The sequence below is a fragment of the Mastomys coucha genome, unplaced genomic scaffold (assembly GCF_008632895.1).
Source record: "Mastomys coucha isolate ucsf_1 unplaced genomic scaffold, UCSF_Mcou_1 pScaffold21, whole genome shotgun sequence".
Taxonomy (NCBI): domain Eukaryota; kingdom Metazoa; phylum Chordata; class Mammalia; order Rodentia; family Muridae; genus Mastomys; species Mastomys coucha.
In genome coordinates this window covers 104,449,753-104,463,861 of record NW_022196904.1, presented here as the reverse complement: position 1 = coordinate 104,463,861, position 14,109 = coordinate 104,449,753, and the positions used below count along the sequence as shown (strand labels likewise).

The 14,109-nt window shown below is 42.3% G+C and overlaps 1 protein-coding gene across 20 annotated transcripts in view; it reads left to right on the top strand.

Moving 5' to 3' along the window:
* Sox6 (SRY-box transcription factor 6) overlaps positions 1-14,109 on the top strand; it is a 618,663-nt gene that overhangs the window by 544,856 nt on the left and 59,698 nt on the right. For all 20 annotated transcript variants that reach the window (XM_031387977.1, XM_031387981.1, XM_031387985.1 and 17 more), the window contains one exon: positions 2,598-2,782. In XM_031387977.1, the coding sequence (XP_031243837.1) occupies positions 2,598-2,782 (185 nt within the window). The remainder of the gene's footprint in view (positions 1-2,597; positions 2,783-14,109) is intronic.

Here is a 14,109-nt window from a genome sequence, read left to right as displayed (position 1 = left end):
AGGGCATCAAGAATTGGCTTCATGCAAGAAGCATGTTACAATATGCCTTTTCCTTCTTGCCCTTTGAAGGGCATTTTCAAGGACTTGAAGGTATTTTCTTGGTCCTGTTTGAAAAGTATATAGTAAAAGCATAGATTTTTACAAGGACACATCTGAACCAAAAAGTTAATGACTGGAGTGGTTTCAGATTTCCTAAGCCCTGAAAGGTCAACAGTATTGTATAGCTCATGGGCTCCTGAAGGCCTTAAGAGAATAGTCCACCTGACAGGGTCTTGCAGTCTCCATTTTAAAAGAAGATGATAGGTGGATCCCAGCAAGCTCACCTGCTCAGGTAGGATGAAACAAGGGCAGGACGTAGCTTGTCAGCAGGAATACAGCAGCGCATTAAGGGGATTGTTGCTAGACTCCTCTGTCCCTTGGTTTCCAAGTAAAGACACTGGGGAGGGGGGTTGGAAATTAGACTGGCCATTTCTTCACTATGTCCTCTTCCTTGAGTTATCGAATCATGGAACCTTATTGCCTATCATAATTAGATACAGCAATGTGTGGATAAAGCCATCATAATTTATATGTAGTCTTGCTGCTTTGTTTAATTTCACTTTACAAGTTAGGTAGTGTAGTTCTTTTAGGTAGAATGACTGAGCCCCAGACCTTGTGCTGTGAACTAGCAGAACCAGGACTTATACTCAGGTCACTCACTCAGAACTCTAAACTCTCAGGAAGCTCAAGGTTAGAGGTGCACTCAACTGGGCTTAGTGTGAGTGTGTCTTCTGACAGTAAGATGTGGTATTGCCACTGGCAGTTGGGGCGCTAGGATGTAGACAGCAGCCTGTTCTGACTTCCAATTAGGTTCCTCTCCTAGGAGCCATAGCATCTCAAATCCTGTCAGGGCCCCTCAGGGACAATGATTACGCATCTAGAACATTAACACGAACTGTTTCTTTTGGCTGGCATTTTGGGAGTTGAGAGATGAGAAAAGAGAACCAACATAAGGAAAACAAAGGCCTGCTTCTTGAAGTGGCTTTTTACAATCTACTTTCACATGTTGTTTGGAAAGTACTTGCAGCCTGGGCTGTGCATCCAAAAGGACAGAGATAGAGCTGGTATGGCCCAGGCCCTACTCCTGTCAGCAGCTTCTTAGGTCAGAAGGCAGATGGGCAGGAGCAAAAGCATTAGCTGTTGGACAGCAATCTTGTGCAAATAATATTCTGCAAAAGTGATCTTTTATTTAATCAGCAAACTACCGAGCAAAAGAAATGCTTTTTAATATTTTATAATAAAGTAACTGACTTTTAAAAACATTTTCATAGATAGTTTTTGGAACATTTTGCAACATTTTCTATATATATATATATATATATATATGTATATATCTGTGTATGTGTGCATATATACATACATATATATATATGTATGTATATATACATACACATATATATGTACACACATCGTACATACAAGGCATATGATATAAGCTTGATTGTAGTATGGTTTCCTTGTTCCTCTCTGTGTGAGGTATATGCATATATGCATACCTGCCTCTCACACACATGTGTGGTGAAATACAAAGGGCCTTACACAAGTAGATTGTGTCAAATATACAACAGCAGCTGAAATCTATCAGTAATCAAATAATTGCCCTCCTTTGTCTCAAAGTGGAAAAAAACAATCAAAAGTATTCATTTAAGCTGAGAAAAATGCAAGGCATAGAGGAAAATTAGTTTCCATTTCATTTTCCCCCTGGGTTACACAGAATATAATGAAAGAAAATGTTTATTCTTACTTGATTTTAGGATTTGTGCTCATGTGAAAGCCATCGCCACACATACTGCTTCACTGTCAGGAGCGGGGGTGGGGGAGAGGGCTGGGAACAGTGGGTGTCCAAGCTGGGGGTGGGGCAGGGTTGTCATCCTCTTGGTAAATAACCGAGGCAGCATGATAAGAAGAATGCTTCATTAACCAGCCAGCTCTTAGAAAATGGAGAGCGTGGTGTGTTCCTTCCCGCCCCCTCGCTCCTGCAGTGGACACATAACACACATATAGATGTCACCATAGTGCACATGTGCCCTCTTAGGTCTCATTCTGTTGAGCTTCAAACTTCTCTCCTCCACATAGCACACCAAATAACAGAGGATCTGGACAGAAATCTCAGTTGCCTCTCTCCCTACCCCCATCTTGTCCCTCCCCCACAGATCAGCAAAGATTTTACATAAATTACAGACACATGCAAAGCAGTTGCCCTCCCAATAGATCTAGGACTAGAATATAGAGGCATTGATACTGAAGGCACAAGCAGGGAAATATTCCCCCCAGTACGTACAAGATTAGAACCTAGGACCAGTCACCTGTGAGAGGGTAAAAAACAACCACACAGCCAGCAGTGCTGGGGCATCCTCCATGGACTACTTGCACCCTGAACCTGTACAGCTTGGTTGACTTAACGTTCTGTTCTCTAACTAGTGTTGTAGTTTCCTTAATAACAAATGTGTCCCTTCCTTGTTAAAGAATACAGTGTTACCCCAGGGAGTAGATCGTAACCAGCACATGAGACACCATGCCCCCCCACACACTTCTAATAATGCACCCTGTGTATGCAGATATACTATCCAGTCTCAACTCTCCTGCCCTATTTGGGGACCAGGACACAGTGATGAAAGCCATTCAGGAGGCTCGGAAGATGCGAGAACAGATCCAGCGGGAGCAGCAGCAGCAGCCACATGGAGCTGATGGGAAGCTGTCCTCCATGAACAACATGGCGCTGAGCAACTGCAGGAACGAGAAGGTAATCCTGCATCCCTTTCCACTGCATGGCATGCCCACCAGCTCCACTCATCTCTTTTTCTTTTTTTTTTTAAAGATTTATTTTATTTATTTTATGTGTATGAGTACACTGTAGCTGTACAGATGGCCATGAGCCATCATGTGTGTGACTGCTGGGAATTGAACTCAGGACCTCTGCTGGCCCACTCGCTCCGGCCCTGCTCGCTCCAGCCCAATTCACTACAGCTGTCTTCAGACACCAGAAGAGGGTGTCAGATGTCATTACGGATGGTTGTGAGCCACCATGTGGTTGCTGGGATCCGAACTCAGGACCTTCGGAAGAGCAGTCAGTGCTCTTACCCCGCTGAGCCATCTCGCCAGCCCCCTCATCTCTTTTTCTTAAAGCCTGCAGGTCCTAACTTGCTACCAAAGGTCTGGGCTTCCAGCTTGAGGGCCACCTTGTAATTCACTGTCCTGTGTGTCACAGGGCCATGTTCCTGCTGGTTGGCACTTAGGTTGCCTCCAGGTACCCATCCTACAGCCTGCTGCTGTCTCTCTGTCCCATTCTGAAATACTTGGGAACTTTCTAATAAAGACTGTAAATTATTCAATTAGAATGAAAATAGAGTATAAGAATGTTTAAAAGAATTTAAACGTAAGGTCACAATGACAGTTAAATGAATTGTTGCTCACCATTAAATTTAATGCTGTGTTTTCCATCAAAAAGTAAAAACCAAAACCAAGCAAATTTTAAACTGTATTTGATTTTTATCATTTTGATCCAGCAAATGACTAAGTACATAAACTCAGTACCTATTCTGAGATAGAGCCTGGAGGAAAGGCCTGAGCTAAACAGAACACACACTAACAGGGGAAGCAGACTGTGAAGAAGCAAGCAAGTATGCAAGGCAGAGTCAATACACATCTAGGAGCCACGAGGAAAGTTAAAGGGGAGAGGCCAGTGGCAGTAAGAACTGTCTGGGCCTATGACTCAGGATAGAGGCCTAGAGGAAGCCATGGTGCAGCCACAGGGACAGGATGGAAGGCACTCCAGACAGGGAGAGCTATGGGTGTACAGACCAGTGTGGCCAGACTGTCAAGGGAGATGGAGCAGCAGAGGACATGAGGTAAAAGTTATAGCCTGGGAAAAGCATGGTAGACCTGGTGGGTTCTGGGAAGCCTCTTCAGATCATCCCACATTGGGTCTGTCCGCTCTGTGAATGAGATCTGGTTGACATACAGAAGACCATTGGCCTCCTGAAGAAGTGTGGAAATGGGGTGACTGGGAGGAGTGTGCCTGATAAGACAACTCACTCCTTTTATACATACAAATACTTGCCTGGCACTAAGTTATGAGAAAATGCTTATGTATTTACTTTTAAATGTGGGACTATTGTAGAGAGACCGATGAAGTCTGTGATAGACAATAGTAATAGTAGTTAAGTGAATGTTAAGACACTTACTTACATGTGTTTATTTGGTAAATGAATACTGTAGGCTGCTGAGCTCTGGCAGGAGCCTCCCCCTTGCTTCAATCCTTCCTGACTGTAGTAAGGACACATGGCAGTGTTTGCATCATGGAGAAAAGTCAGTGGTTTCCCCAGTTCTCTGCAGAGTTTTTCTCTTTGCTCCTGACAAAGTTGGAAGTATGTGGTGCTACTTGTATTCCCCTGTGTGGCATGACCATCTGGGTGCTCATGTGTAACCCTTTCCCAAGTAAGGACACACTGGCTTGTGTAGAGAGGCAGGGACTTCAGCTAAGTGGCTCTGAAGACCAGTCTCTAAGTGGTGTTATAAGCTCTGCTCTTTGCAACTCTCCTGGCATGTCCTCCCCTTCTCTTCCTGGCTTCTAATTGTTGCAGGAACCCTGGCTTATGTCTTCTCTACCTCAATTTCCTCCTGTCTTTTCCATATGTCTTCTGTCTTATGTGTCTACTTTCTAACCCATCTAATCCGCTGTGACCTTACTCTAACTTGATGACATTTATAAAAGCTCTACTTCAAAATAAGGACATTCACAGCTGCATAAGGCTGACACTTTTCTCTTAAGGAAACCATGTGACCCTTTACAGGGGTGCAAATGTATAACTCATTCCCAACCTTACTGCTGTACTCTTGGGTCACACAGGAGACATCTGGTGTGTGGAGCAGGATGGGGCTAATAGGGCTGGTCCAAGCCTCACATGGACTAGATTAACCTCAGAGAGAGCTGGCCTTCCAAAGCCTAGTAAAGATGTGACTTCCCCTGAGTTCTCATTATACTGTGGCTGCTGTTAGCTTCCTATAGGACCTGGAACACCATACATAAACTCAGGCAACACACCTACCCATAGAATTATAAAGTAAAAAATTAGTTCCTTGCATCTTATGTAATTACTTATTATGATCAGTTGGAGCTGACAGTCAAATTTGGACACCATGCACTTCAAATTCCAAAGCTTAGTTTTTACTTCCCATTGACTTTTCTTAATTCACTTGGGAGGAAGACATCTGAAGTTAAAAATGAAAAAGAAAACTTTATTTTTCTTTGGAAGTTATGAGACGAAAATTAGAAGTGAGGTTGACTTTGAACACACTGATAAACTACAACCTAAAATATAACATGCTGAAGAGAACCAAGTCCCTCAAGGTAAGCTGCAATGTGGTTTTCACAGAACCAGGAAGCTGTGGCTTCCCAGTGAAGGGTCTCATTGTGTCAGTAGGTAAATTTACTGGGGTTGAATTTGGGACACTGGAAGCCCAAGCTCTTTAGGGATGCTGTGTATGTTCATTAGCTCTTACAGAATCTCAGACCTGCTGACCTCAGGCCTGACTTGGGCCTCGTTGTCCTCTAGAGGGAATACCTGTGCTTACTAGGCCTGTTGCTGTTAGAGGAATATATCAAAGAACCATCCAGAGCCCTGAAAGCAGCTTTAGCTCTCTTAGAACTCAGATCTCCATCCTAATTTAGTGGCTTTCCTTTCACAGGGGCACCACTTTTTCTTCTCACCTTTCTTTCTACACCAAAAGGATAAGTATGTAATATGCAAAAAGACTAGGAACTGGACTGGGACAAATCCAGGTTACCATCTGGCTTCAAAATTGCCACCATTGAACTACTGGCCCAGTTTTCTTTAAACATAAAGATCTTTAAGCTAAACTTAGGAATTTGTTTTTTGGACCTCTTATCACAGTTTTAGGTAAGTGTTATAGCATTGCTGTCACAAGCCTTGTCATTAACTAAGCATACGTCTCTCTCATACTTGAACATTCTTTACAAAAGAATGTAGCACACCTGGGATCCCTGGGAAGCAAGCCAGTAGCTGGATGTTAGTGGCAGGTGTGTGTATGTGTGTGTCAGGGGGTTACTCTCAAAAACTGCTATCTGTAGGAGGGACAGGGTCAAAGCAGGACTGGGTGAGGAAATGGTGGTACTGTGCCTCTAGCAGCAACTCTTAAACAAGCTCCAGGGCCCCACAGAGAGGAGGATGCGTTTGTACATTAGTGCCAGTCAGTCCATTTGTGACAGCTGCCCTGAGAAGAGGATTTGACCTGAGGTGACTGACTTTAGCTGAAGCAAGGCCAAGTAGGATAGATAGAACCTTCCAGTGCTAAAGTGGATGGGGAAATCACATGCCAGTGTCTACCACTGCCTGTCACATTTATCACTCTAGGTGTCATTAAACAGATGCTGTATGTATAACCAAGGTGGACTAGGAACAGGAAAGCCGTGTTTCCATAGCACACACAGGCTCGCATGTGTGTCCATATGAATACATATTTACCCATGATCTGTTTCACTTTATTGAGCAAATCTCTGTTATGCCAAAACATTGCTAATTTGATCAGTCAGAACAGCCCCAGTGGACTATCTCTGGAGCTGTTGCAGGGTGTTCAGGGTCTGCTAAATACATAGATTGTGGGGACAATAGACTGTAACGGCACCCCAGGAGCTCTTCTGCACCATCATCTCCAAGATCCTCTGTGCAAGCACTACACACACACACACACACACACACACACAAACACACACACACACACACACTGTGAGCATCCTGACAGCAGGAGGCTGAGTTTCTGTCCTAAGTTAGCTTTTCCCATCAAGAACACCAGCCAGTCCCATCTGTGCTGGAGCACCAGTGTGATTAGATCATACTATGTGAATCCCTTACCACACTTTATTGTTCTGATAATTCTAAGTATTTTTGTTGTGAAAATCCACTGCAGAATTTCAATTACTCTGCCTATAAATGTCCTAGAGCTAACTAAGCTCAGGGTATCTGGCTAAGAGAGAGATGAGGCAGGTGGCCCTCTTCATGAATGGTCTGTGGTATGTTTGATATAAGACTGGACTCAGTGATTGGTTGGAGAATGTTCTTGTTTAGGCATCATGTCAGGTTGCAGTGCTCAGAAATAGGCAGGCTGCACAGGCATACACATGTGGCCTGAGCCACTACTCCCTCTGGGAACTGAGAAAGATTTTGGCCCTCAGCAGATGTCAAAATGAGCTACAGTGACACAAAGACCATACTTTACCTGCAACTGAAGTACATGGGCTGTCACTGAAAGTACAGAGTCGAAGATGGAGGTTTGGTGGAGAACCTGTTCATGGTCCTGGGTTTGCTGAAATCTGATAAAACCAAACCATTCAACCACACCACCACCACCAATAACCCCCTTGTATGAGGGAATGGAAGGGAATATTACATCCATCTGGTAATGACTACTTGTTACAGAGAAGAAATAGCCCCAGAGAAAGGAAGGCGCTTCCTGACTGTTGGGACTTAGAGCAAAAGTGGATTTCAGTCTTGGTGCTTCTCATCCCAAGTTACTATTTCCACATAGAGAATTGTATCTGATTCAGCTAGCAACTTTCTATGGTAGCCTTAAGCCTGGGACATAAAAAAAATCTTGTATACTGACTGTCTCAAACATTTGGTGGAATAAGGAAAAACTAGACACAGAGAAGCATGAGCTTCCTGCTTTCTGTTTCCACGGTGCCTTGTCCTTGCCAGGCTGTTCTTGTGCTCTGGATCCATAAACAGAAGGTTGAGTGATGCAGATATATATCTCTGTCTATATCTCTCTCTAAACACACACATACACACACACACACACATACACATGCACACACACGTGTACACACACATGCACACATACATGTACACACGCATATGCACACACGCATATACACACATACAAGTGCACACACACATACACAAACACACACACATGCACACATACACACCCACACACATGTATGTACATACATACACACACAGACACACATACATACACACATGCATACATACACACACAAACACACACACATATGCACACACGCATACACACAAGCGCGCACACACAAACACACACACATGCACACATACACACACATGTATGTGCATACATACACACACACACAAACACACACACACACATACACACGCACATGCTCATGACTGGGAAGGCCACACAATAGATGAGACACAGGACAGCCTGGTCTCTGTGTTGATTCATCACGGGTCTCTGTTCTCCCTGTCATGTTTTCTGACACTCTGATCTAAGTAAATCACTTTACCTTTTTGAGTTCCAATGGTCAGAGCTATGACATGAAGGTGAGACTCTTTTCCTTAGAGGAGTGTCTGAGGAATAGTGTAAGGAAGGAGCATCTCGCATGAGAAGTTCTTTCTCACTTTCAGATTGTAGTGTGTCAACTCTGTGCTAATTTTGTTCTCTCTCTGATGGGCTCCAGTGATACAGGGTGGAATCACTGTGCCTTAGGGGCTATGGTGTCTACAAATAGTGTGAAGGCTTGGAAGACCCTAACAGGCAGCTGCTAACAACTTCACCTGTGCATTTTGCTTTTTTCCCAAAGGGACTTGAAAAAGTTATAAACTTGTATTTATTATGTTTATGGAATGTGTATGCATGATTGTGTGGGCATACATGTCATGTGTAGAAATCAGAGAACAACTCTGTGGAGTCAGTTCTCTCCTACCTTCATGTGTCTTATGGAGACTGAGCTCATATCTCCAGGTTGGCTGCTAAGTGGATTTACCTGCCAAGCCTTCTTGTTGATCCTTGGAGGAACTTTCATACATTAGTAACCTGCTAGAATCTGGGGATAGCCAACAAGATAATAATATTCAAACATGATCTGTTGTTGGCTAGGGAGCTTTGTTTTCTTCTGATTACTTAGATTTTTAATAATGCTTTTTTTAAAAAAAAAACTTACTTAAAAAAAAAAAAAACCTGGTGTTTGATAGCAAAGAGCATTACTCATGTTCAAATGGTGCTTTTTCCCAATCAAATAAAATAAGACGATGATACGCTCCTCACTGAGGCACACTGTAAACTGGTTGCTAGTTTCTTAAAGCCACTGTTGCATTTTTCCAAGTATAGATCCTTGTTCCTTGCCTGACTTTGCAAAGCTCAGCCCATGAGCACCACAGTGTATAAAGCTTCTCTTCTAATTGGGGAAGGGAAACAGGAAGCTGGACTCTGCTGCTCGTTGGTTGCCACACCGTCTTGTTATTTCCACAGCTAGTTCAGATATTTACTGTTGCATGACAAGGTAAGCATAATCAAAAGATCAATGCAGCCATATAACAGTAACTGAAATGGGGCTGAGAGCAAATTATTTAGCAAACTATGGAAGGACTGAACTCCTTACAGACCAGTGGGATCTTACTGTTTTCAAAACAAGTGTATGCAGCACCGATTGTTCGGGATTATTTATTGTCTTTGCAGTTTGACTGGAGTGATCAGTTGCAGTTTCCTCTGTTTCCTTTGCTCCCAAAACCATACTATGGAAGAATGTAGACCACAGTGGAGATTTCACAGGAAGGAGCACATTCTATGATCATTTTTGTTTGCACAGAAGAGCAGCACTCAGTTAAAAAGACATTGTATGATAATTTCAAAATGATAAATACTTTAAAAAGTGCTTTATGCTCCAAAAATACTACCTATTACAAACTGTCTCTCTTGATCTGTCAAGATCAAGGGCTTTGCTGTCCCTGTTTCTTGGTGGGGAGGCAAAAGTCAGTGAAGAGCACTTTACTCCAGCTGCCTTCTCTCCATCATCTTGTTTGGTTCCCACACCTCCAGAAGATGGAGAGGGAAGGTTTACTTAGAAACTAAACCAAGGTATATATCACGCCTCCAAACATCCATTGTAATGACCATACCACTATCAGGAACATGCTACGTAAACACATGTGTTCCTGCATGTTTTTGAGAGGAACATCTACAGTTATACTTAAAGAATGTACACAAATCTGAAGCTCTATACAATTTGAAGAGAGCAATGAGGGTTTATTAGTGCTGCATTTGCATTTGAACCATTACACTGGGCAGCTCTGTGTGCTGTGTGTAGACTCTGGCTGAATGCAACCATTACCCTCTTTCTTCCCTGTTGTCAGGGCTATTTCATTGGTTGCCTAGCTACTGGTTTTAAGGCTTAATTCATTAAAAAAAAAAAAAACTTACTTGGTTGTGTTTCTTATTTCCTCTGCATTCTCACTGGAAAGAATGGTGAGGCCTGGTACAGGCTTTCAGGACTCAAGATGCTTTTTTAAGAACAGAGGTGAGGGTTTGGAGCAGATAGGAAGCTTTCAGTTTTGTTTACAAGTATTTAGGTCAAAATGCAAAATCCAGTTATCACTTCTAGTAAATGTGTTAAGACTCATCCTAGTCAGGTAGTGGTTATATGTCCAGCTTCTGTAGGAGCTATTATCTGGACAATGTATAGAACATACTTATTAATTAAGCCCCTCACTAGGGCAGGCACTTTCTAAGCCTTCACCTTTCTAGGTCTAATCTTTCTCCTGCCAGGGTATCCTCAGCTCTTGAGGTCTCAATGCCCTTCTACATTCCTGACAATTATTAAAAACTTCAAAGACTTGGAATTTGTATGGTGTATACTACATGGATGATAACAACCAACATCCATCATATTAGATATTAAAACTGAAACATTAGAATACTTATTTAAAACAATAATAAATCAATTGGCTATCAAAGTTAGCAACATTTTGAATACTAGCTATTTTCTGTAAAGCAAAAATAACATGTCAACAGCTTTGTTTTTAAATTTTACAGTCTCCTTTAGTGTCTGACTCATTTTTCAAATCATCAGGCTCTCTTTTCTGCTTCTTCATTAAATTTTATTCTAGACATATAGCATTTTGATCACAATTTTATGTATAATAGAGAAAGGAAAGAAAATGAACAAATATTTTCTCAGTATGATTGTGGAAAGAATTTTGGCATACTGGATCTTCTAAAGGACCAGTGAGGTTTAAGAGCAGGGTTGTGAGCTATTCCAGATTGTACCATACACCTATCTGTATCAGTGATTGAGCTGCATTCACCTTAATTTTAAAACATCTTCTATTCAAACATCATAAGTGGCAATAAGTAGAGTTTTGAAGTTTAGTTCTCTTGGAGTTAAGGAAGAAAAACTGTTAACAGAACTGTGTGGTTTGCCTTAATGTAGAAAAAAGTAATTAGGAGCAATTTGCAGTGCTACAGGGAAAAGAGCTAGTGGGGGAAAACAACAACAACAACAACAACTGGGAAGAAACCAAAGTACACAGGTGAAGGTGAGACACAGTCGTGTAACAGTGCAGGAAGATAAGCACACAGGCAGTTTTGATGTTCACATTTGCTTACTTGCTAATGGGGTCTGTGGTGGTTTGAATAGGTTTGTCCCTCATAGATTTGTGTGTTTGAATGCTTGGTCATAGGGAGTGGCACTATTAGGAGGTGTGGCTTCTATACCACTTAGTACAGGCTTTCACTTTATACTTGAGGGAAGTGAAGCAGAAAGGACTGGAGCTATTGCCTACTCCAAAGAGAAGGGCATTGGGAAAGGTCTTGTACCCCATGGGTTAAGAGCTCTTCCAGAGGTCCTGAGTTCAATTCCCAGCAACCACATGGTGGCTCACAACCATCTGTAATTAGATCAGGTGCCCTCTTCTGGTGTGTCTGAAAACAGCAACAGTGTACTCACATAAAGTAAATAAATAAATCTTAAAAAAAAAAAAAAAAAAGACCCAACTCCCCAGCATGTGGGCCAGTGCGTGTTCCAGATCTCAGGACAGCATCCATTTCCTAAGTTTACATAGTATGACTTCAGTTTAGTCCTCCTCTGTTACATGTTATAATCCTTGCAATAGTGACCCATGCACATATGATAAATGGTGCACACACATGTATAGTATATGAAATATATATCACATATATATTATATGCTGTATAATACCTCATTAGAGCCAAGGGACACATTTATTTTCTAGGCATGTTTATTTAGTACACAATAATCACTTAGTAGCATATGAAATGATTTACGTTGATGCCAATAACAATTGTTTACACTCATTTTATATGACATTTTGGTCCTCACTAGCTCACACTTGACAAAAGTCTTTCTGGCAGTAGCCAGGCAAGTAACACTAGCCCTCTTTCTTTACCTAAGGAAACTCCTCTGGCAGTTACAGTTTTGAGAATATGTGGATGTCAGTGTTCTGTCCTCAAAGAATTTTGTTGTTGTTGTTGTTGTTATCAACTACAGTTGGCCCTCACAGCCCTCCTTATAGATAACTTCCTATCACTCCGATTTGCAGGTAAAGATGAGGTTCCAGGAGCTGAAATCATTAGCTGATCTGCATGCATGCAGGGAGCAAGGAAAGTGAAGCTCTTCACACTCATGGTTTCATTGCCAGCATCTTTTCCATCGTAGCAGACAGACCTCATCATTTCTCGGTGTCAGGCTCTGCCATGTGTCCTAGTGAGCCTTAAACACTCTCTCTCTCTCTCTCTCTCTCTCTCTCTCTCTCTCTCTCTCTCTCTCTCTCCGTGTGTGTGTTTTGACCCAGATGTACATGTGAGGCTGCTTTACCATGGACTATTATGTCTATCTGTGTCTATGTCTGATTCTGTTCACCTCTGTGGATGGTGGTAACTGGTGATCATTTTTGGTTGGTGGATCTTAGTCCTGCCTCTGTAGAGTGTATGTGGGGATTCCACAATAGATGTGACCTTCTTACCTTCCTGGCTCCCCTTTCAGCTTTGTCTTGAATCTGGTTGTCCCAAATGTACCTTCAGGAACACTCTGGCAGAGGTTCACTTTTAGCTAAGATCCAGTTTGTAATCTTGACATTTGCAACTAAGATTAGACTTTCCCAAAGTACTGTCTTCCTGCTATGGAGAGAAACGCTTGCTTTTATTTTTGGTACAACCCTGATTTGCCCTTTATGTCTTTTTATAAATGAAGTCAACAGCACTGACTTTGAAGAAACACAAAGAGTGTCTTATGACATGCACTGCCCACTAACCATAGCTCACATATCTTGTTGGCTGCCAGTCCCAGTAACTCCTACCAAAGATCATTTGAATTTGTTTTATTATGGAGTATCAACACACTTTTTATGAAAAAGAGAAATCTTAAGTTTGAGATTTTATTCTATGTTGATAGTAATCTATCAACATTAAAATCAATCTCAGTTTTTCTACCTCTAAAATAGAAATAAATTTGAAGAAATAATTTCATGAACTCATGGTTTGAAAAGTCACATTGGCCTATCCAGAACTTCCCAGGGCTAGGGATTGAAGTTCAGTGGTAGACTTGCATGGCATGTGTGGGACCCTGGGTTTGATTCCTACCACAAACAAGGGGAGAGGGCCTTTTTTTCCTTTTACAAGTATGAAGTCCCATACTAAATTGGCAACACCTCTGTAGATGAGTCTAAAGCATATTTAGTCTTTTGTATCCTAGACCACTGAGGTAGCTGCCCTCACATAATATCCTCAGGTCTAGGCTAACATCATCAGTGGAAGAAGGAACAAAACATCTTTAAATAAGTCCCAGTGAGGTCAGAGTCTCTGCTCCAGTCTAATGAATGCTCCATTCACTTCAACCATGAAGCCTTACATCTTGGCCTGTTACTTTTGGGTGCCTTTGTTTACTCACTGGGAAGGCAGACATGATAAATACACAAGGCTGTGGGCTAGAGTGAAGAACATTCTGTGTGCGGTAAGGTGGGTGAGTGAATCTGACTGCCTCATGGTTTCCAGCACTGAAGCATTGCAGAGAGGTGGACAGGAAGTGCTTCTCCACTGATGGGCAGTGTGTCCTAGAAAGACTGCAGAGAGATCCAGATGAGGCCCCCAAGTGTAGACATGCCAGCACACAGGCATTTGTCTTTTCATGGGGCTGTAATGAGGACCAGGCTCCAGACATGGTGTAACAGGGTATGAGGTTCCAAGAGTCTTGAATAAGGAACCTGGAAGGGAGTAAGTGATTGGCCATGACTGTGCAAGGGAAGGGGAGGGAGAGAGAGAGAGAGAGAGAGAGAGAGAGAG